The sequence below is a fragment of the Macrotis lagotis genome, chromosome 2 (assembly GCF_037893015.1).
Source record: "Macrotis lagotis isolate mMagLag1 chromosome 2, bilby.v1.9.chrom.fasta, whole genome shotgun sequence".
NCBI lineage: Eukaryota > Metazoa > Chordata > Mammalia > Peramelemorphia > Peramelidae > Macrotis > Macrotis lagotis.
This window is the reverse complement of record NC_133659.1, coordinates 197,585,441-197,612,745: the sequence shown is the minus strand read 5'-3', so window position 1 is coordinate 197,612,745 and position 27,305 is coordinate 197,585,441. Positions and strand designations below refer to the sequence as shown.

At 39.9% G+C, this 27,305-nt stretch overlaps 1 protein-coding gene across 1 annotated transcript in view; it reads left to right on the top strand.

The window, feature by feature from the left end:
• Positions 1–5,295: 5,295 nt before the first annotated feature.
• WNT9B (Wnt family member 9B) overlaps positions 5,296–27,305 on the top strand; it is a 70,660-nt gene continuing 48,650 nt past the window's right edge. The window contains 3 exon segments of the mRNA XM_074220605.1: positions 5,296–5,365; positions 5,368–5,430; positions 5,433–5,562. Of these exon segments, the coding sequence (XP_074076706.1) occupies positions 5,296–5,365; positions 5,368–5,430; positions 5,433–5,562 (263 nt within the window).

The following is a 27,305-nucleotide window of genomic DNA, read 5'->3' as shown; positions in this document are numbered from 1 at the left end:
ATTTTCAATAATCATTTTTTGCAAAGTTTTGAGTTTTACATTTTTCTCCTTCCCTCCTTTCCCTCCTCCCTCCCCCAACAGTAAATAATCTAAGACAGGTTATACATGTAGAGAAGATTCAAATAAAATCAGAAAAAAAAACATTAGAGAGGGAAAAAAATCCAAAATCCAAAAGACAACTTTTAAAAATTGAAGATAATAAGCTTTGTTCTCCATTTAAACTCCAAAGTTCTTTCTCTGGATATGGATGGTATTTTCCATCATATGACTTCAATTTAAGCATTTAAATTTAAGAATGACAGTTTTCATAAATGTCACTATACCAAATATTCACTTCTCTAAAGCATATGGCAGAAAAAGCTTTCAAGGTAGAGAAATCTGGTGGCAGAAATTGAAACCACATGAGAACCAAAAAAGCATGTGCAATCTCTGTCATCCTGCTGTTACCAAATGACCAGAAGTTGGTAGGTAGTACAATGGGGAAGACTCCACTGAATTTGGAGTCAGGGAGACCTGAGTTCAAATCCAGATTTAGTTACTTAGTACCTATGTTGCTTTGGACAAGACACTTAACCTCTCAGCTTCAGTTTTCACATCTGTAAGATGAAAATAACAATAGCATTAGCATAAAGGGATTGTTGTGTGAATCATATGTATAGCTGTTTGTAAATCTTAAAGTACCATATAGATATTGGCTATTATTGGAGTTGTCTCAAAACTGTTTTCAATGACTGTATGGAAGATGAGTTTACAGCCCAATATTCTCATTCAGCTACAAAAATTAGTCATCTTATTCACCTTTACAACAATCTAGCAGAGCATCAATTATTAAAAAAACTAATATTAGAATAGTGATCTCTCTTTGGGCCATTTCTAAGTGAATATTATCAAAAGCAGCAAAAATATACAATAATACTAACAATAGTAATGATGATAATGATGATAGAGATTTTTATAGCACTTTAAATTTAAGAAATTACTTTGCATGTATTATCTCATTTGATCCACTCAATAACCCTGTGAAATAGAGTCTATTTTTTTCACTTTGCTGATTTAAAAAAAACCTGAAACTTTATGACTTTTCCATGGTCACAAAGCTATAAGTGTTTGAAATCAAGATTGAACCCATATTTGAGTACTAACTGATCAAAAAGTAGGAAAAATTAAAGCTTACCCATTTGTCCTCCAGCTCATAGTCAGAATATGGTGCCAACTTGAATTCTAACACTAGACTAAATGAAAGAACTTACAGAACCAGAGCAGGATCTAGGCTCTTTTTACTGACCCCCTCATTGCTTATGGTCATTTGTGTGTTCTTCCTTTTTCAGGAGTAGCTGAAGAACTCATTTCTAGGGCAGTATTTTCTTCTATATCAGTCACATATGAAAGGTCATACCTTTGTACTGTGATTGCCATTGTTGTATACTACCACTAGTATACTAGTATGCCATTATTGTATTCTACCACTAGTATCTCTGACTCTGATCCCTCACCATCCCTATCTCTGTGCCTAAGGTCATTCCATTTCCTCAAAATGAAATAGTCTTCCTGACTCCTCACCTATCCACATCCCTTAGGTGAAAAAGTTCAAATCCCATTCTCTCCAGCAAGCCTTCCCAGATTCCTGCCCTCCCCTCCCGGTCTTCTATGATCACTCTGTTTCCTAAGCCTCTATGATAATTATTGCATGTATTCATGTCTTACTTCATGGGAATGTCTACTCTTCTCAATTAAAGTAGAAGCTTCTTGAGTTTAGGAACTATTATCTTTTATTTCTTTGAGGCTCCCAGAGTACTTATTATATAATTTAGCACATAGTAGATCCTCAACAAATGCTTTTTAAGCAATGGATGCAAGAATTTCTGTGCATGTTCCCTTCCCACATTCCAAATTTTCAGATACAACTAAGGGAAAAGAACATTTTATTTTCACCCTCACCTTAACGAGAGATAAGGAAGAACTGGAGCTGTAGTTAGATCTACCTGTGATAGAGAACACCTAAGAAAGAAACTCCCTCTACAAATGCAAGTCAGCAACTTGTAGACTTAGAAAATTGTCCAAAGCACTGAAAACTTAAGTGATTTGCCCAGAATCACACAACTAATATGTATCAGAGGATGTACTTGAATCCAGGTGTTTCTAGATTTGATGGGTAATTGGGTGACTTGGTGGATAGAGTGTCAAAGCTGGAGACAGAAAGATTCTTCTTCTTGAGTTCAAATCTGGCCTCAGACACTTACTAGCTGTAGGAACTTGGGCAAATCACTGCACCCTGCTTGCCTCAATTTCCTCCTCTGTAAAATGAACTGGAGAAGGAAATGATGAAGCAGTCTAGTATCTTTGCCAAGAAAACTCCAAATGGGGTCATAGAGTTGGACACAACCAAGCAATAACAACTTTATCCATTAAAAATGTTCTGCTGCTCCTGGCTGATCAAGGAAGGCACTGACCAAGTACCTCTTCTGAGAAGGACTCCAAACTAGTCACATTGAGTGTGTGAGAGGAAGAGATACAAAATAAATAGGAGATGGAGTTAGAAATCTTGGGAAATAAGACTTCATACCTACAAGTATTTAAATAGTAAGTGATATGTAATGGGGTCTTTCTCCAGGGAGCTGAGAAAGAGAGGGGTCAAAAAGTTAGAGATATAGTGGAATATTGTCAAAGAACTATTTTCCATGACAATGGATGTCAAAGAATACTGAGACAGGAGTGAAAATTCCCTCTGCCTGACCTAGAAGCTACTGCTTTGTCCAGGAAAGTATTATTGATGATGAAGGTAAATGCAAAGATAATGTCTAATACTTAGGTGATGTTTTAAGGTTTGCAAAACACTTTACAAATATTCTTTTGTCCTCACAACATCCCTGGGAGGTAGGTTCTATTCTTCTGTCCATTTTACTATTTGTTCTTTCTTCTCAAAGAGAACCAGTGACATCAGGAAAGTGATGGCTTTGACTTTGGAGCAAATTGGATTTAAGTGAGGCAGAACTGCAAAGTCAACAACCTCACTTTCTCCTCTAGAGTCATCCAAGTCCAGTAGCAAAACATATGTCAAGACAACTGGCAATGGCCCCCACATCCCCATTTTACCTATGAAGAAAATGAGGTGACAGGGGTTAAGTGAGCTGTCCTAGGTTACACAATTCTTTCCCCCAAAATTACACAACTATTTGAGGCCAGATTTGTACAAGCTTTTCTTGACTACATTTCCATCACTGTGTCATTATTGTGCCATCATGTAGCTTCCTGGATGCTGGGTGGCAATGAGTTGGGGCAGGAAGAGTCAACAATGATGCTTCAGGATTCACAAGATACAGCTAGAAACATTCCCCAGTCTTAGCCATTCTTGGAATATCACTTAAGCATTTCTAGTCCCAATTTAGATTCAGAGGAGGACATTAGCATTAGAGGTTTTTGAAGTTAGAAGGGTCCAAGATAACCTCCCACACAAAGCAACAATTCTCTTAGAGCACCCCAAAGTCATGCTGGAATATCTTTTGTGATGGAGAGTTCACTCTTGGATCCAGGCAACCAATTACAATTTCCTATACCTCTAAAAGTTAGGAAGTTCTACCTCACGTTGAATTGAAAGCTCCCTGAAGTTCACACCCATAAGTACTTCCCTGAAGTCACATGGAACAGTTACTTCCTCTTCCATATGACTGCCCTTTAAATGACTGAAGACACCTCCTCTGTCCCGTCTTCTCTTTCCCTGAGTGCACACTTTCCTTTTGTTAGCTTTAATTCATCTTGTCATAGTATTGGTTCATATTGAGCTTGTAGCCAACTAAAACACATTTTTTCCATATGACCTGCTGAAAAGTCATTTCTCTCCCAATCAGTACTCAGGCAACTATTTTATTTAAACCTATATTCAGGACCACATCCATCCTGGTTAAATTCATCCTGTTGCTTTAGATTCATACTTGCTGAGATCACTTTGAATTCATGATTCCAGAATCCATCCGATTTGTTATCCCACTCTCTTTGTGTCACCTGTAGATTTAATTAACATAAGTCACTCACCGATAAAAATTTTTGAAAAGATATGGAGCTCTATGGCACACCCCTCTTAGGTCTCTACTGATCTATTAACCTGATCTTTTTAGTTATAGTTATTCAACTAGCAATGAACTCATTTAAATGTCTTTAAAAATTTCTATGGAATAGGGGGAAATGTATTGATTTGGAGAAAGAAAGTCTTGGTTTTGATGCTAGATCTCTTATGTTCTTGTATGATCTTGGACAATTATTTAACTCTTCTGACCTCAGTTTCCTCAGCTGTAAAATGAGGGGATTGGGCTAGATGATTTCCAAGATCCCTTTCAGCTCTAAATCTGTGATATTGTGATCTGATGACTTTCACATACTTTTCAGAAATCCAGATACACTCTTTGGCATTTCCATGACAATCTATGGATGCCTCAATTTCCTCCACTGTAAAATGAAGACAATATTAGCATCTTCCTCCAGGGTTGCTGTGAAGAGCAAATGATATATCTTTTGTAAGCATTAGCAAAGTGCCCACACACAGAAAGCTCCTTAATAAATACATACATTCTCTCCCTCCCCACCTCCTTTCTAATCCAACCTCATTCTACATCACTGCTCAGTTCCATAAGTCAAGATGGAAGCCCCTCTTCCAAGGGACTAATGGATTCGTAATCACAAAATGCGAGATAAAGTTGAAGAGGACCTCAGAGTCCCTCCAGTGCTGTCCTACCTTATTCTACAGGTGAAACAGAGGGCGGAGCGAGAAATGACCGGCCCTAGACCACTCACCCGGTAAGTGTTATTCTGAATAAGGCAGTTTAGGGATCTCTCCCTTCTCCAAAGCAGTGAGACATTTGGCCTGGGGTAGGGGCAAGTCATCTCTTAACACCCAGGGGTTGGAGCCCCTGCCCCTATTTCGAAATTCCGAATTCCTTTTTCTTAAAAACAGTTCCCCAGGACCCAGGGCTCAAGGTGGTCAGAGACTGACGCGAGTCCTCCCATTTCCAGCATGGGCAGTGGGAATGAGGGTAAAGCTGGGAAATGTTTCAAGCTGAAAGCCCCAGGCTACTGTCCCAGCCTTCCCACCCCCATCCGCTGCCCCCCACCCAGGCATACTCCCCCCTTCCCTCTCATCTCCTCCCCGGGGTGACAGACCCCGCCATCCCCCCAGGCTGGCCGGGCGGCGCCAGGTGAGACTCCCTCCACCTGGGGAGAGGGGGAGCTCGGCAGGGACGGGGCGCGGGGTGCCCACGGCCTCCCCTCCCGGGAAGGAGGGCGGGGCCGCGCGCGGCAGGGCCAATGGGGAGGGGGGCTAGCCGTGGGGAAGAAGCGGCTGAGTCCGCACCTCTCGGCGCCCGCACCCCTCCCTCCGCGCCTTAAAGCCCCGCGGGGAGCAGGTGGCGCTCGGGGTAGCGCAGCAGAGAAGCCGCCGCCGCCGCCGCCGGGCGCCCGCGGAGGAGATGAGAGCCGGCGCGGCGCCGCCCGCACCATGCGCCGCCCGCCTCCGCCGGCCCTGGCCGCGCTCTGCCTCCTGGCGCTGCCCGCAGCCGCCGCCGCCTACTTCGGGTCAGTGCTGTCCCCGCCGCAGCTTCCCTGCCCCGGCCTCCGCTTCTGCCAGCCGCTGCCTTCTCTCCTTTGCAGCGAGGACAGCAACTTTCTTTGACCCGTTGCCTGCCTCTCCCCATCCCGGGGCCCGGGACCCGTCCCGCCCTCCCTTGCCGCTACCTCTGTCTCGGACTGCCCAACACTTGTCTCCCGTGTCACACCCTCTTTCCTTTCTCTCCCCTGTGACTCTGGCTCAGACCCTCATCAGCCTCCCTCCGGGACCCCACTTTTCCTTTATTCTCTTCATCCCAAACTGTTTCCCCCGGAGCCCCATTGAGCTTCCCTTCCATCCTCTGACTCCAGCATCCCCTCCTCTCGGTGACCCCCTTCCCCATCTCTTCCCTCGACCCTCATCTCTAACCCTGTTCTTGGATTTCGCCAGGCTCGGCCCCTCCCCCTCCCCCCTGACTCTTCCCTCCTCGGGTCCCTCTCGCTGATCCATGCCTCTCTGTCCACCCCGCTTCTGCTCTTGCCTCTTCCCCTGCTAGCTGCACCCCTCTGCCCTCCGCGGGATCATTGTCTGCTTAAGGACAGTCTGGAGCGAGATGGAGAACGGGGCAAAGAAAAGTTCTGGCGAGTTGGAATGGGACCAGCATTTCTATCAAAGGAATAAATAATGGGGGGGGGGGGATGAGAATGGGAAAAGGATGGAATGAAGGAAGGATAGTGCTGAAGTAGGGAAAATCTGGAGAACATCTTGGAGTTCTTACTTGCCTGAAAGGTCACTTGGCGTCTATGGCCCTTGAAAAACTGGTTTACTTTTCAAAAGCGTTTATTGTCCACGCATTTCAGACTCAATTTGACTCCATTTGTTGGTTTTTTTTTTTTTGCAAAGATACTGCAGTGATTTGCCATTTCTTTCTCCAGTTTATTTTGCAGTCAAGGAAACAAAGGCAAACAGAGCAAAGTGACTTGTTCAGGGTCGCACAGCTAATTACTAACTCCAGAATGGGTGTTCTAGTCACTTACCCTTTCAAAAGCATAATGGGGCGGGGGGGATTCAGCTTGTGTAGGAGGGGAGGGAGAGAGAGAGAGAGAGAGAGAGAGAGAGAGAGAGAGAGAGAGAGAGAGAGAGAGAGAGAGAGAGAGAGAGAAGAGAGAGAGAGAGAGAATGAGAATGATTCAGTAATTTAGTAGAAGTCTCAGAGGATGAAGAGATTAGATTGGAATAAGGGAGTTATGATGATGACTTTTCTTCTACTTTCTCCTTCATCTTTTTCACTCGTGGGGTGGCAAAAAGATCCTTGCGGCTTGCAAGGAGTTTCAGGGGCTGGAACCCTCCCTTCCTTTGGCGCTCTGTGACTATCTGCCCTAGGTTTATATCTTTTACCTTCCCTCTCTCTATCCCATCCCCCATTCCAACAATCTGAATTAGAGAAGTGTCCCTGCTTCAGTCACCTGTAATGAATTAGGTCCAAATTCACTTGAGCAAATCCTTCTGGTAAAGGAAAGTTTGTTGATTTAACAGGGGAGGTTTGCTAGACTGACTACATTAGGGATAAGAGAATGAACTGCTGGATGCTTTCAAAGAAGGAACCTTGCCAGTGGGGTGATCAAGATACAGGCTGACAGTCCGGCCCTCAGGGTTGAAGGTGAAGGGATGAGAGGCTTGTGACTGGGATCTGAAGGGGCCTTAGGCAAACAGGGTATTTTCTTTTCTTTTTTTAAAAGGGGGGATTTATTTTTAAGGTTATTGAACTATTACCCTAATATCACATGGCTTGTTATCAAAAAATTTCAAATAGATAATGAAGGCCAATCTGGTGATCTCTAAGATCTCTGCAGTTTAAAACATGATTCTGTGGTGGTGGTGGTGTGTGTGTGTGTGTGTGTGGGAACACCACCCCATCTAGTAATTACATATAGCATATGAGAAGCCCAATATGGCTCAGTTGTAATACAGATGTTAATATAGTTGATTAATCACAACACGGTTTTGGGGGGAGGGGAGCACTGAAGGTGTGCTACCGTATCCTTTTTCTTGGTACTTTATTGTGAAAAGAGCACAGACCCAAGGAGCAAAAGATCTGATTTTAGAGTCAACCAATAAGTAGCTGGGTGACCTTGAGGACTCATTTCCCTTCCCTAAGTATCAGAAGATATAAAATGAGAGGATTAGACTAGGATAATCTTTAGGATTCCTTTTAGTTCTGATTTCCGATTTCATTAAATATAATGGATCATTGGAGAAAGGACCCAGAACAACGGCTTTGAATCGTAATGTTTTTGTATTGAGTAGATAATAAATACACAGACTGTCAGAGTGGGAAAGGACTTTAGAGACTATCTCAATCTAAATACCCCATTTTACAGAAGGGAAAAACTGAGGCCCAGAGAGGGGAAATTAGGATTCAGGAGAGGTGAAAAGTTCATGGATTTAGAATTAGAAGGAACCTTAGAAATAATCTAGTTCAATGCCCTCATTTTAAAAGGTGAGGAAGCTGATTTAGAGACATGTGGCTTGCCTAAAGTCCTGGAGGTAGGAAGTGACAGAGTAAGATATTTTGCCTTCTTATGGAGGTATCATGGGGGAAGTGATCTATTAGCATTTGTTTTATTGCTGGAACCAACCTTGGGTGGGAACTTTAAATTCTGAAGGGGAGAGGGGATGGAGAATGGTGGTTAAAGCGAGAGGAATGAATATTTTATTAAGTACCTACTATGCACCAAAAATCATAGTAAATGCTTTACAAATGTAAAGGATCATTGGATCCTCATGACAGTTCTGGGAGGTAAGGGAGTAGGGGTAGGAGGAGGACCCTTGTGGGGACAGGATGGGCTCCTTATCCTAAGGACTGCCCCAAATTTACCTCCACACAAAAGGTCCTCCAAAGACAATATTTCATTTCTCCTAAATTAGCTTCCCTTAAAACCACAGCTTCTTTGGAGGTAGAAGGTAGTACCCTCTCCAATGTAAAATGGATAAAGCATTGGACTTGGAATCAGGAAGATGCATCTTTTTGAGTTCAAATTTGACCTTAGATACTTCCTAACTATGTGACCCTGAGCAAGTCACTTAGTCCTGTTTGCCTCAGTTTCCTAATCTGTCGAATGATCTGGAGAAGGAAATGGCAAATCACTTTAGTATCTTTGCCAAGAAAATCCCAAATAGGATCATAAAGAATCAGAAACAACTGAAAAAAAACGAACAACAAAATTCTGGAGCTGTTTGTTTTCAGTGAAGACAATTTCAAGTAAAATGGATTTCTTTAGTGAATTCACTCCCCCAACAGTATCCAGGGACTGTCCTTGAAAATCCCAACAACAAATAGACATTTCTCAGTTTCGGAGCAGGCATCAGAAAGAACAAGAATGTTTTCCATACTCTGGTGACAAATGTCAGTCTTAGTCATTTGATAGTTTATGTTTGCAATGGGGTATTTGAGAGTTAGGGTGATGTTTGGGGCTTCGGAAAAGAGGTTGTCCCTGGGATATGAGATTATGACAGTCATTTATAAAGGCTTGTTTAGTTCAAGTTGGAATTAGTGGAAGGTAGTGTGTTCACTGTCTCTGAAAGTCTTCAAGCACAAGTTAGATGACTATTTTGTCAGCTGTCATAGAGAGGATTCCTGCTGAGATACAGATTGAATTATTTCCTCTGGGATCCTTTCCAACTCTTAGTCTCATAGGTTCATTGATCTAGGACCTGAAGGGATTCTCAGAAGCTATTTATCTCATCTTCATCCCTCAAGTGAGAAATGACTTACCCAAGATCAGTAAAAATAATAACTAACATTTATATAGTACATACACTGTGCCAGCCACTGAACTAAGTGGTTCAGAATTATTCTCTCATTTAATCAGCACAATAAGGAGAAGGCTGGAAGGGGTGAGGTAGGGGCTATTATTATCCACATTTTACAGAGGAGAAAACTGAGGCAAATATAGGTTAAGTGAATTGCCCAAGGTCATATAACTAAAAGTACTCTGCAAAGAGGGAGTAAAGTTCTCTAACTCCAGTACCTGTGCTATTTCCACTGTACTCCTGTGAGTCTCTAAATTCTGGTGTAATATTTGCTGATGTGTAGTTGGATTTAGGAAATCTAAATGGAGAGAAGGGATCTATCTTTACTATTTTTCCAAATGAAATGAAGATTATAATAGGTTTTGCTCAGAGTTGAGAAAGAAGGAGAATTAGTCAGATCATACTTGTTATAGAAATTTGTTCCTTGATTTAAAAGACCACAATAAGATTCTAGATTTAGAACTATAGACATTGGGGGGAGGGGGAAGAAAAGTTTTCAGGTAGCAAAAGATGAAACTAAGGCAGAGTTTTGAATGAAATGAGGACTAGCACATTCCATATATAGGGAACAATAAATATAAAGACTTAAAGATGAGAAGAGAATTGTCACATGAGGAAGAACAAGAAGACTATTTTGGATGACGCATGGAATTTCAGGAGATTAATGTATTTTATGACTTGAAAGGAAAATTGGAGCCAGATCATTAAAGGTTTTCACAACTCAAATTTGATTCTCAATATATTGATTAACTATGCTGATTTTTTATTTTCTGTCTTAAAAATATTATTTGTTATATTGGATGATTCTATGCAAGGTAGAGGGGGAAAGATTCTGAGGTAAATTATAGTGATCTAAAAAAAGATATCAATTTCAAAAAAATGTAGGAAAAAGGGTTAACTAGGTGGCACAGTAGATAGAGCACCAGCCCTAGAATCAGGAAGGCTTGAGTTCAAATGTGACCTTAGATCCTTTGATATTTACTCAGTGTGACCCAGGGCAAGTCATTAACCTTGATTAACTTCTACAGAGTAGGAAAAACCTATATTTGTTCCTAAAGGCAATAAATACCAAGCTATTTGAGTTAATTGTATAGGAGAGTGATGTGGTGATATTTGTTCTTTAGCAAAACCTCTTTGGCAGCTGTGTGGAAGCTGGATTTAGAGATGGGGAGACACTTGAAACAGGGAGACCAATTAGAAGGTTATTGCAATAGTCCAAGTAAGAGGTAATGGAGTGGTGACTATATGAGCAAGAGATGCTAAAGAGACAGAAATAATGAGATTTGACAATACACTGACTTTGTGGGCTAAGGAAAAAGGAGGAAAAAAGGGACAGACAACACCAAGCTTGAAAACCTAGGAAATTAGAAGAATGATTGTACCCTTGGTGGTAAAAGGGAAGTGTGGAAGAGGGGAAATTCTATTCTGGACATGTTGAGTTTGAGTTGTCCATAGTACATTCAGTATAAGCAGTGGGAAATGCAGGACTAAAATTCAGGAGAGAAAACAGGATCAGATCTATAAATCCTGGGAGACTTCTACACAGAGATGATAATTAAACTCATGAGAAGGGATGAGTTCATTAAATGGAAAAGTATATATAGAGAGAATAGAAGAATCTCAGGGAATACTAACATTTAGGGGCCCTGATGTGGATGCTAAACTAGCAAAAGGGACTGAGGAGGAGGCAGGTAGGTAGGAGAACCAAAAGAGAATAGTGGTATAGTGGTTCAACTGCTAGGCCTGGAGTGGGGGGACTTGAGTTCAAATCCAACCTCAGGCGCTTAACTAGCCATGTGACCCTGAGTAAATCACTCAACTCTGTTTGGGGAGAGAGAGAGAGAGAGAGAGAGAGAGAGAGAGAGAGAGAGAGAGAGAGAGAATGAATGTCAATATGCAAGAAGAGGATAGACAGAAGAGAATGTTCTAGAGTATGAAATGCTGCAAAAGTCAAGAAGATTGATAAAAGGACATGAGATTTGGCAATTATAAAACTGTGATTTGGGGAAGGAAATTTTAGTTGAATGATGAGACTAGAAACTACTAAAAAGTGAGTAAAGGGAGAAGAAATGAAGACAATGAATAGAGATAACTTTTCATAGGAATTTGCCTATGAGTGAGAATAAGAAATTTAGAATGATAGTTTTAAATGAGAGTAGAGCATTTATTTTTTGTTTAATCAGTTCCAGTCATATCCTACTCTTCCCATTTGGGAAACTCATTTGGGGTTTTCTGGGTAAGTATATTGGAGTGTTTTGCCATTTCTTTCTCCAGTTCATTTGTCAGGTGAGGAAACTGAGGCAAACAGGGTAAAATGACTTGCCCAGGATCAAACAGCTAGGAAGTATCTGAAGGTAAATTTGAACTTAGGTCTTTCTGATTTTAGACCCAGCACACTCTCTATTGTGCCACGTAGCTGCCCTGTGGTAGAACATAGGCATCTTTGTTTTTTTTCCAAATTTGGAAGTCTTATTTTAAGGAAAGAACCAATAATTAGGGAGACTGTGGGTGACAATAAGAAGATATTTGATTTAGGGGAGCAATTTGCTGAAGGCATCTTGAGGAATTAGAATAAAAGAGACTTGGAGAGAGATTGGCCTTCTTCATCTAGAATAAAGGAGGAGAGAATAAGGGATGATGTCAAAGGATTTTGAGATATAGAAAAAAGGAAGAAGCAAAAATGTGGTGAATAGTGTCTATTTTCTCAGCTGAAAAGTCAGGGGGAGAGAGACCATCATGGGAGACTTAAGGAGAGTTTGGAGCCATCTCTGTAATCATGGAATGGAGAATTGATTAAGGAGGAGGGATAATATTGTCTTACTGCAATGAGGTTTGGATCTAGTCAACAACGTATGGGATTGCCTTTAGCTCTGATCAACAGCAAAATAACAGAGATGTATGATGGGAATAACCCAGTACAGGAATTTGGCAGGTATGAGTTTCAGAAGAACAGGGGAATATAGTATTCAAGAGTAAGACTAAAATAATCATTGATAACTTTTATATGATTTAATGTTTGCAAAGCAGTTTACATATATTATCTCAATTGCATCTCCAGACCTGTTAGGTAAGTATTAGTTTACCAGCAAACATCAGACAACACCTGGAGTTCCTTATAGTAAAATTGTATTATAAAATACAGTATAGAATTGAACTGGTCAACTATACAGTAGAGATTGGCAAGGAAGAAAAGTGAATTAAAGGAAAGGGTGATGACCTAAGAGAGTGTTGGATTTTGAAGAGACTGGAGACCCCATTGAAAACAAGAATAGCTTTGGGAGGGGTAAGTCACAGGGAGAGGTGGAATGATAGGTTATGATCAATCTGATAAAGGGATTTCAGAGTATTTGATCATTGAAGTGCAACACTCATAGATGATGGTGAAATCCAGGGTGTGACTCTATGAGTATAGACTGAGGTGGAGTGGAGAAGAAAGTCATGGGAGTTGGGAAGACTGAGGAATTTAGGAAGGCAGGGTGTTTGAGAAGGATTGAAGTTTCCTGGTATGATGGTGGGGAGCTAGATGTTGCAGTGAATAGAGTACTGGGCTTAGAATTAGACTAAGTTAAAATTCAGCTTCAGATACTCAATAGCTGTGTGTCTCTGGGAAAGTCACTTACTTAACCCTTATTTGTCACATCTTCTCAAATGTAAAATGAAGACAGATCTGTGGAGTCACAAAGAGTCAGACAAAACTGAATGACTGAACAACATTTTAATGGGTGGTGAGGAAGACAATGATCCAAGTTCCAAACTCTTTGAGAAAATTACTTGGGGACTGATAGATAACTACTTCTAGGATCTAGCTTGACTGATACATTTGAATGGACTGACCCTCAAAGGAAGAGAATCTTCTGAGTGATAACAGCAAAAGGAGAGTATTGGCATAGGGGCATTGAGTAGCAAGGATAATTCTAACTTCTCCAGAACTAGTATGCAGAGTATGTTCTGGGCTGGGTTTGACTCAGACCAACCCCCTGGTAGTTTTGACTCAATATTTGAATGATATGAGAAATGCTTTTTGAGACCACTCAATTGTTAACAAAAAAGTTCTACTTAGTAATAGCAGAGGAAGGACATTCAACAGTGACATGAATTGAGGACACCTTGAGTTGATTCATTTGAGTGAAACTTCCTCTCTGGGTTGCCAAAGGTGACCTGCCATTATTTTGGTCTTCATTTTAATATTCTTTTTTTGAGTTCCATTTTCTCTCCCTCCCTCCTTTTTTTGGTGCAGTGGATAGAGTCCTTGGAGTCAGTAGTATGAGAGTTTGAATCTGATCTCAGACACTTGACTTTCTAGCTGTGCCACCTGCATCTGGGGACATCTGCAGTCATCCTGATTCATGTCTGGCCACTGGACCCAGATGACACTAGAGAAGGGAGTAAGACTGGTGATTTAGCACAGCACCCCATCACTCAAATCTAATTCATGTACTTGTCATGGCATCACCATTGATGTCATGGTCTTCTTCAAAATGAAGAATGAACAGTTCCTTATCTTTCTCTGACCCTGAGGAGGCAAGCAATATGATAAAGATTATCCATGTGTAGTCATGCAAAACATTTTCATATTAGCCATGTTGCAAAAGAAAATGAAGACCCAGAAGAAAACTAACAGCAAAAAACAACCCCAAACCCATCCAAGAATAATAAAAAATGTATGCTTTAGACTTCATCAGTTTTTCTCTGATGGTGGATAGCATTTTTCATGATGAATCCTTCAGAATTGTTTTGGATCATTGTAATTCTGAGAATAGCTAAATCATTCCCTGTTGATCATTGGAAAATATTGTGTTACCATGTACAGGTTTTCTGGTTCTGCTCATTTCACTTTGCATTAGTTCATTTAAGTCTTCCCAGGTTTTTCTGAAAGTACTCTGCTCCTCATTTCTTATAGCACAGTAGTATTCCATCACAATCTGGTTCTTACTTTCAAGGAGTTTCTAATCCAATTGGGCAGATGAATATATACAAATATATTCACCCACATCAACAACAACTTCGCAATATATCTACTAAAATTGATCCAAATATCAAGGAGAATAGGAGTGAGAGAGAGGTCAATCCAGAAAACCTTTCTGGAAGAAACACAATATAGAGATATCACAATGACTAGTCTGTCATTCTTTAGACATATCAGGATATATTAATTCCACTTTACAACTTTCCAGAATATATAGTGGGAAAAGTATTGGAACAGAGGCTGTGGTTTGAGCTACAGAGCAGATGCTTCCAGGGGTCATCATTCAGGGTGTTGTGGAAGGAGAAGGGGAGTGTGGGGGGAGTGATATAGAAGGTGTGTGACTCCAGACTCCTGGACCCTTGAGGAGGGAAATGGGCTTATTAGGGAAGGGTTTTTCTCTATAATATTTTGCCCTTCCTTCCCTCCACTTGTGGAAATAATATCTAACTTTGGAGAAGCACCTGAGAAGCACAGTCTTTGATATCTTAGTGTGAATTTCAGTCACTGAACAACATTGTTCCCAAAGCTTAGATAGTGAAAAAAATATGGCATCATCACCATCATTATCTATAGATCAAAGAAAAGACTCTCCATAACCAGTGGCAAAGTAGGGATGAAGGAGTATCTGTCCACTTTCACTCACGATCACAGGTAGGCACTAGTAAACCTTGGGCAAAGTATAAATCAGTGGCTGGTCATTCTTTTCTGCCTCATTAGTGGTCCTGAAGCAGATCCTGTGTCAAGGGCCAATCCTCATCAGAATGATAATATCAGAGAGGTTTTTCTTCTTCTCTCATTCATCCACCCATTATTTACTTTTCCCTGTGATGTGCTTCAGGTCTCCAAGGTGACGTCAGGTGCTTGCTGCTCTCTTTTCTCCTTACCTAAACATGCTCTCAGGAAAGGAAACAGCACGCATTCCTCAGTCAATCTTGGTGCTTCTTTCTCCCAAGCTTCCCAGTGAAGTCTGATCTCTCTTTGTAGCAAGACATGATGAAGAATTTCAGACTTTAGAGAGGAGGGAGGGAGCTGTTAAGGCAAAGGTATTTTCTTGAGAATCTCCCAACCTCAGAGAGAAGCAACAGTTTTCTAAAAAAGTCTATGCTAATTTTGGACAGCTCTCATTGTTAAGAAGTTTCTCTTGACTGCAAGTCTAAACTTACCTCTATCAAATGTCCATAAATTGCTTCTAACTCTGTCTTCTAGGGCAAGAAGGAGTATGACTGGTCTCTTTTTCAAATGAAAGCCCTTCTGAAACTTGAAGACAGCTTTTTTTTTTCTTGCAACAGCTATGTAGCATAGAAGATAGAGTGCTGGACCTATTCCAGCCTCAGACACTTACTGTGTCACCCTGGGCAAGTCACTTAACTTCTGTGCTCAACTGTCAAATGAACTAGAGAAGGAAATGGCAAATCAGTCTAGGATCTTTGCAAAGAAAATTCCAAATAGGGTCATGAAGAGTCTGATGTGACTGAAAGGAATGAACAACAAAAAATTTTTAAATCTTCTCTTCAGACTAAACATACCCATTTCCTGCAACTGATTTGCATTTGGCATGAACTCAAGTCCTTTCATCATCCTGGTGGCACACTTCTGAGTCTTTATCAATGTCCTTTCTCTAAGATTACCTTGCTCTCTATGATGTAGTAGTTGGTGCCAGGGTGGGTTTTTGAAAATGAACAGATTACTCTTTTCCACATATATATATATATGCGCATATATATATATATATACACATATATGTTAACCTGAATGTTTGGGGTAAAAAAGTTGGGCACAGGGAGGGGATGGACATCATCAGATGCTCCTGTAAGTCAGACCTAGAACAAGGCAGTAGCAAATGGATGCTTTCACCTGTCAGGAGTTAGGCAGAAGAGTTTTATCTGCCATCTATTACTCTTTTCAGACAAGGTGCCTTTTCTGCTGCATTTAAGGAGCAGGGGAAAGGAAGGAGTAGAGACTAATAATATATCATCAGGACTCCTGAAATATGCTCCATTCTTCAGACCTTTCACATGCAGACAACCAAAACTTATTTGTCTTGGATTCCCATCTCATTATAGGATTATAGCTTTAGAATTGGAAGGAAGGGGGCCTTACAAACCAGTAAGTCCAACTCCTTCACTTTCCAAATGGAGAAACTAAGGCTGATAGAGGATAAGTGACTTGTCCAAGGAGTATCTGAGATAGAATTTAAACTCATTTATTCCTGACTGTAAGCCTAGTCCTCTAACCACAGTGCCTTAGAGCTGCTTCCTCTCTGGGCCCTTCTTAGAAGGGCATTGCCTAATATTATTCTAATACCTGATGAGATGTTAGCTGTTATCCTTATCTCAGGCAACTCTCTGCTTTTTTTTAACTCTTTTTTTGTTTTTTGCAAGGCATTGGGGTTAAATGACTTGCCCAAGGTCACACAGCTAGGTAATTATTAAGTGTCTGAGGTAGGATTTAAATTCAGATACTCCTGACTCCAGGGCCGGCGCTCTATACACTGTGACACCTAGCTGCCCCAATTCTTTGCTGGTCTGTCCTCAGACAATATGATCTAGTGAATGAATAGAACCCTGGGCCAAGAGCTCTAGATTCCATTCTCTTCCCTGTCTGTGCTTCAGATTTCTTCTTCAGTAATAATCCCTGTGGGAAGATAAAAGTCCTTGCCCTCATAGAAAGTATTATTAAGCAATTATAGCACAAAATCAGATAAGTACAGAGAGAAGTCAATGTGTAGGGATATATGATGTTTGAAGAGGAAGGTTGTTATTGTTTGGAAAGAGGAGATCAGAGGAGTCCTGGAGAAGTTAGCATTTCAGTTCGACTTTAAAGCCTGGGTAGGAAACTGTAGAGGGAGGAAGGACATTCAAGGGATAGGGAGCTGTATGAGCAAAGACTTGGAGGCAATAAAGCCTGGGATGTGTGTGTAGGGGAAGAGGAAGGATTGCTTGGGGTATAGAGAACATGAAGATATATGATACTGGGCAAAGTTGGAAAGGAAGATAGAGTTAGGTTATTATATTCCTTTGATAATTATGGCAAATCTTAAATGAGCAGAAGAGAGACATGATCAGCTTATGTTTAAGGAATACCATTTTGGTAGTGGTGTGAAGGAAGAACTGTTAGGATCTTTCTGTCTCTCAGTCTCTGTCTCTGTTTGTCTCTGTCTCTGTTTGTCTCTGTCTCTCTCTGTCTCTCTCTGTCTGTCTCTGTCTCTCTGTCTCTGTCTCTGTCTCTCTCTCTCTCTCTCTCTCCCTCCCTCCCTCCCTCCCTCCCTCCCTCCCTCACTCCCTCTTCCCTTCCTTCCCTTCTTCCAAGGACTCACCATATTGATATATGACGTGTAGCAACCCAATCAGTTTTAGCCTGCTGCAACTCAGAACTTCCAGGCTTGGGCAATCTATTATGCTTAACCTCCCAACTATGAGGGATCACAAATGTATATCACCATACTTGGCCAGGATGTTATTTCAAGAACCCAGATTCATGGAGATGAAGGTCTCTATTGGGATAGTGGCAGTAGAGATGAATGTAGAGGTTAAATTAGGGGATTATAGTGGAAATTCATTTCAAGTCTGAGATGATCTAGAATGATGGTGGTGGGTCCCCTTCAATTTTTAAGAGTCAGTGAATCAAACCAGTATGATGTGGTAATTAATTAGATATGTAATGTTAAGGAGAGGGAAGAGTTAATGATAACTTTGAGGTTGTGAATATAGGAGAATGAGTTCATGGGACCTTCTTGGACTGAAATAATGATGTTAGAAGGAGGGCAAAGGGCAAAATCAATTATTTAGAGACATATAAGCTTCCTTTTGGACTAAAATTTTGAGGTCACTATGAGATATCTAGTCTGTAAAATGAAGAAACTGGAGCTGATCATAGATACACTCTAGATTGAAACAAATTATAGACAGTCATTTGAAGAAGAAAACAGATCCAACTGTGCCCCAAAGAACCCTAATGTGTGTGTGCAAAAGTTTCAAGACAAGCAATATTTTTGATGTAGTAAAGATATTTATGTATAACAATTTTTCAATATGAAAGTAGGCTCTATTTTGTTCCCAGATTTCATTGATTTTGCTCTAGATTCTGAGTTTTCTGTAGGTTCCCTCAATATATTTTAAGCCTCAAAGTGAAGTTTTAATTAATTTGAGCAACACTAAATTAGATGATGTATCCGATTTCTTTCTGCTCAGAATAAAGAAGAGGGATAAAGGAGTCTCTTCCCACACTGCTTATTTCACAGCTCACTCATAAAATGTTGTGACTCAAGGTTTTAGCGTATTAACAAAATATAATATCCTGTGATTTATTTATGAGGTAGGTAAATTTCTCAGATTGAGTCAAGTAGAGAATAATTTAACTGGAAAATCAAGCAAATTAGGCAAAGCTTCTAGGGGCTTTATTTGGTTAAGCTCTGTAAATATTAGAGCCCCCACTGGTATAATTCCTAGTAGCAATCAGCCAGAAGACACAGTTTGATCTTAATGAAAGTATTTACTAAGATGGCATAGTAAAATAATAGCTAAAACTATTACCTCCATGAACTTATACACTCTGGGAAGAGTGGACTCGAACTTAAGAGTTCATTGATATTGAAGAACATATATAGAATACAGATATGGCTATGGCAATTCACAGTTTCTGATATTGCAGGGCCTGGAAGGCATTTTTCTCTCTTTGTGAGTCTTTCCAAATTTCCAAAGTTCAGTGTCTCAGCTAGGGAGTTGTTCAGTTTCTTTTCCAATAGGTGATCTTTTCAAGAGCTTGACTCTCTCTTTTTTGCTGCCAGGGGTTAAAATCCTTGAAACTGCTTCCTTCTTCAAGTGACTGTCTCTCTATATCTGTTTCAATATGGAGTGTGTCTCTGCTCCCAGTTACTAGTTGAGTAGTTCATTTCAAAGTTACATGTTCTACTAGGGAGGAGAAGAGAGAAATTTCTCACTTTCTTCCCTTGCAAAGGTCTTTTCCACATGTTGACTTATATGCTTGGAGTCTTCTACTTTTTGCTGAAATTTCTCTAGTGTTTAACTATTTTAAGTCTCTAGGGCCTTGGCTAATTTATTTTCACAGACAATTTCTTTTCTGATTAAATCTGAGAAGTGTGCAATCCTCATAAAAGAGTCACAGGATGTTCAATCTTGTTAACATATTAAAACCTCATCCTGTGTATGATTCCATTGTCTGGCTACATCAACTGAGCTTTGAGGAGAGGGACTGGGGGATGGGGAAGAAGTTGTATGAATCACATTCTTTCCACCTCTCAATGGTGGGAATCAGAGACATAAAAGAGGCCAGAGTGTGTGGGGGAGAACGTTACTGCTCTTTAAGTCACAACCTATATGTGTGGCCCTAAATAAGATAAAAACAAAACCTGATCAAAACCAAAACTGGGCTTTCTGAGAAGACTGACCTGCTTTCAACTTGAGCCTTTTCTCCCCAACTCCCTCCTATCATTGCCAGGGAAAAGAGAGAGAAGGAAGAAAGGAGGAAGAGAACCATTTCCTCTGCAGGTGCTAAACTACCCACACTCTAAATACTGAGAGTTGTTGAGATGCAAAATATGCCCATCTGTACAGAATTGCTGAAGTGTTTTGTACATATTCATATTGCGTTATTGATGCTGGTGCATGCAGGATGGGAAAGCAGTTGAGCCTGCTGGCTTTGAGACAAGAAATGGATCTATTCAGCAAGGAAGACAAAGCTCACAGCTGGGATAAAGCCCATTTCCTCCCTTTGCAACTAGTTGGTAGAAGAGGGAAACATAAGGGAATTTAGAGATTGGCAGTTGGGGGCCATATGTTAGTCTTGGGCATAAGGGTAACTTGGTGACTCTGAAGGAAGTAATGGGAAGAGCACTAGACCTTTTCTGCTTCTTATTAGTCATGTGATCTTAGGTAAACTGTTTGATCTACCTGAGTCTCAGCTTCCTCCTCTGTAAAATGGACAAAATAATACCTGTGCTGCTTCAGGACACTTAGAAAATCACTTTAGAAGTGACAAAAATGTCATGCAAATGTGAACTATATTTTCTTATTATTATAATTAAAAAAAACATTAACCCAACACGGCAATTGTAGGGAGAGTACTGACTACCTCTCTAGGGAATACGAAGGGTATATACTTGGAGTCAAAAGACTTCTATTAGTAGCTGTGTGACTGACCAAATCACTTCCACTCATTGCTCTCTTCCATAAACTAAGAGGGTTAGAGTTGAAAACTCTAGTGGGTTCTTTCCAATTCTTAATCCTATGATCATAAAAGAATTCCCTTCTGAGGCTATAGATGTTAATAATTCATTGAACAGTAAATTTAGAGCTGAAAGAGACCTTAAAGATCATCTTAGAGGTGGAACAATGGATGGAATGCAAGGTTTGGAGTCAGTAATACTTATTTTCCTGAGTTCAAATCCAGCCTCAAACTCTCACTAGCTATCTAACCTTGGACAAGTCACTTAACCTTGTTTACCTTGGTTTCCTCATCTGTAAAATGAACTGGTAAAACAAATGATAAACCACTCCAGTATCTTTTCCAAAAAAAAACCCAAATAGGGTCACAAAGAATCAGACAATGTCTGAATAACAAAAACCACAGACCAAAGCTCATTTTACAGTAGAAAGCAAGGAAGGGAGAACCAAGTATTTACTATGTGATATGTGCATAATGCATAGTTTAAATGAATAAGTTAATATTTTTAAATGTTACTGTTTTTTCATTACTAATATGAATATTAATAGATATAAATCACATGAACAAAAACTCTATAGGGTTCTCAATAATATTTAAGAATGTAAAGGGGCCCTTACACCAAACAAAAGTAAAATGGAACTCCCCCTCCTTGGAGGTCTTCAGACAGAAGTTGGATAATTCCTTGGGTATACAATAGTTTGTAGGTGGTGCAGTGGCACCAGGTCTGGAGTAAGACTCATTGTCTTGGTTCAAATCTAGCCTCAAAGACTTACTAGTTGTGTGACCCTGGGGAAATTACTTAACTCTGTCTCAGTTTCCTCATCTGTCATTCCTGATGAAGGAAATGGCAAACTTTGCCATGTAAACCCTAAAAGGGGGTTACATGACTGAAAATGATTGAATAACAAAAGAGCAGGGTTATAACCAACTCTTTTGGTTATAAGTAAAAAGGACAGTCTCTGTTCCTCAATAAGCTTATACTCTAATAACAGAGGACAGAATACAAAAGAAAGCTGAAAAGCTAGAGGAAGGAGAGCAGTTTTGAAGGGGTGCAGTTCCAAAGTCCAGGAGTCAGGAGCAAAGTCAGTAGGGGAATGAGAGTTGATTGACCAAAGCCCTCCACAAAATAGAAGCACCTGAAGTAAAGCGGGGGTTGGCCTGGTAATGGGATATTCAAGGGTAAGAAGAGTATATGGAGAAGTTAGCCATTCCAGACAAAGAGACCGCAGGTTCTGAGAAAAGTTCTAGAATGAGATTAGCTAAGGTATGGTTTTGGAGTCCAGACATCTGGAGCAATGCTGGGAGGGAAACAAAGCTATTGAATGACTTGCCTGGCATTACATAGATAGTACTAAAGGCTATGACTCCAAAGCTAGTGATCTTTCCACTTTCCACCTTATTCCCTCTCAAGGTGAGAGGCGAATCAAAGCCCAGGAAAGGTAGTGGGACAAGAGAAGGAACAGATGGGACCAGAAAGGGAAAGACCAATGGGAAGAAACCTGTATGAACAGGTGCAAAATTCCTGATAAAAATAGAAATTGATTAGTGGGTTGAGACTTAAGTCTAGCCCTAAGCCCCAATGAAGATCTAAAACTAACTAGGGATAGAAAGTTTAGAATATACTGCTTAACATTTTTATCAAGGAGTTGGATGAAGGCATAGATGGAATGCTCCTCAGCTTTGCATATGGCACTGAAGTAAGAGAAATGTGGTAGATAATTGAACCAGGATCCAAAAGGACCTAGACAGGTCTGAGCAGTCATTCTCAGAATGTGGTCCAAGGATAATGAGAGATTCTGAGACTCTTTCAGGGGGTCCTTGAGGACAAAATGAATTTCCTAATAATACTAAATTTATTTGGCTATTAAAATACTCTCCCACTTTCCAACTACATATCATTGTAAGGCCAGATTTTCTTCGTGCATTTTAAACAAAATAGTAAAGCACAACAGATTAAATATAAAAGTATTTATGAGAATTCTGACTTCTATTATGTCAGATATTAAGGAAATTTGCAAAAATATGTAAAACAACATCATTTCTCACACTAAATATTTCAATTTTGGAAAATTTATTTATTTTTTATTAAAATGTTATTTATTTTAACATAATGTGTTATTGTTATTTTAAATGAATAAGTAATTTTTAGAAGTATTCATTTTAATTTATAATATGCTAAACATCAATTGATAGAAATCACATAAACAGAAAGCTTTTGGGGGTTCTTAATATTTAAGAATATAAAGGAGTCCTGAGGCCAAATAAAAATCAAATGGCCTAAGTCCAGAGCAGTGGGTTCCCCCTCCTTGGAGTTCTTCAGGTAGAGGTTGGACAATTCCTTGAGTATTATTGTGATCGTAAGAGTGGGACTGTAATCAAACCGCCCTATTAGTCATGATACTTTTTTGTTACCACCACTGTTGTTCAGTCATGTTCAAATCTTTGTGACTCCATGGCCCATAGCAAGTTAGCCCCTTCAATCCTCCACTGTCTCTCAAGGATTGTCCAAGTTCATGTTTGTTGTTTCCATGATACTATCCATCTCTATGGATGATCTCTTTTCCTTTTGCCTTCAATCTTTCTTTATGCACAACTTGTCTCAGTAGCTAGTAGACCTTTGACAAAGTGATAAAGGTCTTCAAACTGGAATGATTCTGCACAAATATAGAGGAAACTTGACCATGCTCCCTGGCATTATCCATTAAGTTGAAAAGGGATTGAATTCTAGAAAATGGAGCAAAAGTGGAGTTCCAACTAAAGCTCATTCAGAATACCATAATCATCTCCTTTTTCCTCCCCTCCTAGACTAGAGGAGCACCTAGGGAGCTTCAAATGGTTTGTAAGATTTTGGACTACCCATTTTCCCCTTGGTGAAATAAATCAAATAAATCAAAGAATCATTTAAATGATGATTTGTGCATATTTTATATGCCAAACATTTATTAAACATTTATCATCTGAAAAATTCTGTATTGAATAATAGGAATACAGATGCAAACAAAAAGACAATCTGCTCTTAAGGAGCTTACATTCTAACAAGGTAAGACAACACATAAAAGGAAACTAAAATACTGAGTAGAGGAGGGTAGGTTATAATGGGAACATGGTAGAAGTCCAGGGTTAGGAGCAGAGCCCAGAAAGGAATGAAGGAGGGCTTTCATGGCACTGTTAGATCAGTTGCTGTCATTGTCTAGATTAGGGGTTTTAAGGGATGCTTCTTGAGCAATACAAAAATGGGAGAAAAGATTTCCAGCAGATAGGAGCTGTGACTTTTCCCTTTGCCATGGGTGACCTCTAAGCTTGAGTTCACTTCCCCTCTGAGTGAGATATATATATATATATATATATATATATATATATATATGAGAATATATATATATGAGAATATAGAATATATATATATTCTCATATATATATATATGTATATATATATATATATATGAGAATACATCACAGACTATGAAGGGAGGTGTTTTATACTAATTGATATTACCACCTTAGTAAATATACTTTCCTAAAAAGCTACCTTAGATTGGATAACCAAGTTGATTTTCAAAATGATCATCTTGGGGAGAAGCAATATATATGGAGAGAGAGAGAGAGAGAGAGAGAGAGAGAGAGAGAGAGAGAGAGAGAGAGAGCCAGCCAGAGCCAATTCTGGGAACTTTACTACATCTGGAAGTAGAAGGTAGGATCAGGATCCTTGGAGCTTACTTGGCCTACAGTGAGGATTCCTTTCATAGATTATTTGGATGAAATGACTTTTGAGGTTCTTTCCAATTCTTATATTTTGTGTCTCCTCTGTACTTTGGTTGCCAGTCCTGCTTTAGATCCTCAACCTCTTTTTCTCTCCTACTTTTCTAATGGCAGGCCAACTTTTCAACTTTAAATCAATCAATCATCACCTCAGATGTTCCCAGATCTATATTAGGTACGTATAGTATGAAATACAGTTCTTGCCTTCAGAGAGTTTACAATCTTGATTAAAAGACAACCTATGAGAATGTGGGAAAGGATTTGATGATATAAAACAGTATGGGAAAGGTAACCAATGATCCATAAAGATGACAGCTTAGGACATCTGCTAATTCATCTTTAAACAGCTCCAAGATGAACTAGGTAGACTCTTCTTATAAGTGGGCATATTCAACCAGTTTAGAACTAGTATAATACAGTGATTGCAGGCTGCTAGTGATGCAGTGTAGATAGCACTGGGCTTGAAATCAAGAAAACTAATATTCCTGAGTTCAAATACAATCCCAGATACATATTAGCTATGTGACCTTGGACAAGTCACTTAACCTTGTTTGTCTCAACTTTTCATCTGTAAAATGAACTGAAAAAGGAATGGCAGGCCATTTCAAGATCTTTGTCAAGAAAACTCCATGGACAGAGATCCATGGAATCATGAAGAGTTGAGCACAACTGTACAATAATTTCTAGGAAGAAGCTAAGAGAAAGAACTAACCAATGGGGAGGAACAGGAAGAATCTTGTTTAGGACATGACTCTTGAGCTGAGACTCCAACCTTAGGATTCTAAGAGGTAGGGGCAAATAGGGAATGCATTCCAGAAACTGGGGAGAGGGCTGCCTGTACAAATACATCAAGGCAGGAATTGGAACAGTCTACATTGGGAACAACAAATGGGCCAGTTTGGTGGGTACATAGAATAAAGGAGCAATGTGAAATCTGCATGGAAAAGTAGGCTGCAGTCAGGTGGTGAAGGATTTTAAATGCCAAACAGATGAGTCTTTCATTTATCCTAGAGGCAATAGGGAGCCATGGCAGCTTCTTACGGAGGAGACTTAAATGTTCATACTATCAGTTTTATGCTTTAAGGGGATTATTTGTTAACTGTGAAAGATTGGCTAGAAAACGAAAGGGAGGGAGATCTAATAGAAGGGTAGTGTAATCACCCAGTGAGAGGATCTTCAGGGTAATTGTAACTAAGGTGTTGAATCTGATGTTCAAAGACGAAGATTTAAAACAGATCCAGACCAGGGGTGGAAATGCCAGAGTAATCAATCAGTTTATTAGTCAACAAGTATTTATTAACTGCCTATTCGTATAGAAAAGGTGAATACTTTTTCCTTTCAAGAAGCTTGCAGTCTCTCTGGGGAAATCACATATCTATATCTATATTTAAATCTAATTATCACTCTATAAATATATAGAAAGCTAGCTAACTAGCTAGATATAGCTATACATATATACAAGACAAATTCAAGATCATTTGGGGAAGGTGGAAATAGGGAAATAGCAATTTGGATGATCAGGTAAGGCATCATATGTATCATTTTAACTTTGTTTAGTTAGAAACAAAGGAATTTAGGAGATGTATTTGAGGAGGAGTGAGATTGAGTTACAGTGGGATGGGGTAGTCAGGAAAGACTTCTTGAAGGAGAAGGGTTTACAATACTATCTGATATTTATGTAACACTTTCAAGTCTGCAAAGGGTTTTATATGTATATACTTTCAGTCACTTCTTATAACACCCCTTCGAGGAAGATATTCTTACCCTACTTTACAGATGAGGAAACTGAGGAACTGAGAGTTTAATTGATTTGCCTAAGATCACACAGTTCTTGTAGGACAATTTAAACTCTAGTCTTTCCCGACTCCAGCCACTTCCCAGGTTTCTGTTAGCCTAGGGGAAAGGAGGACTGACTGGTCAAGTGAAACCTAGGAGTTCACTTGGATTCTAAGACTTCCAAGGATAGAAAAAGTGAGTCTCTCCCTCCAGGCACCTATAATCTCTTGAGAGTGTTAGTAGGAAAAACCCCTTATCTGAAAGGGGAATGTGGTGGGACTAAATCATTGGTTCTTCCTGTGCTGGGGGAGGGGGACAACCACTTTGGAGTGACTCCACAGATTGGGGGTGAGGGGCAAACCTAGATTTTGGAGATGAAAGCACACTTTGAATGCTTTCTATGCAAATGAGTCCTAGTGGAGGAAGCCTGTTATCTGGAGCATCTAATGGGTGTTTTTTAGCCCACTGGGCCCAGGCATTAAGCTCCGGACACAACAAGGAGGCTTTACTAGATTCTGGGTGTCAGCCCATGGCTGGCATGGGATCTAATGCCAGACAGAGCTTCTAGGCTCTCCTGATATGACCTGCTCCCGTGAGAACCATTACCTTGGTACCCTTCCAACCAACCTTATACCTCCTGGGGCGAACCTCAGCAAAAAGAATCTGTGGTCTCTAGAGCAGCATTTCTCAAAGGGTGCTTCAGGGTTCCCCAGGGGACCTGAAGACCTTTTTGCAGGGGGAGGGGTCTGTGAGGTCAAAACTATTTTTGTAATAATACTATATACTATAGTATATATATATATATATATGTATATTATATATATACTATAAAGAAAAATAACAATAATTGGGGCAACTAGGTGATATAGGCCTAGAGTCAGGAAGACTCATCTTCCCAAGTTCAAATCTGGCTTCAGGTGCTTACTAGCTATGTGACCCTGGGTAAGTCACTTAACTCTATTTGCCCCCAGTTTCCTCATATGTAAAATGAACTAAAGAAGGAAATTAGAAACTACTCTGTTTTCTCAGCTGTAAAATGATTTGGAGAAGGAAATTCCAGGCCATACCAGTATCTTTGCCAAGAAAATCCCAAATGGAGCCTCAAACAGTCAAAATGATTCAAAACAAAAAAAAAGGGACCTGAGATCAAGAAATTTAAGACCTACTATTTGTCTAGATGGGAGTCCTATTTAACCTAGCTCAGGTGCCTAGAAGATGTTTTAGAGTTAGCTGAAAGATGGGAAACTCTCCAGGATTCTCTGAGGATCCTCTAGCATT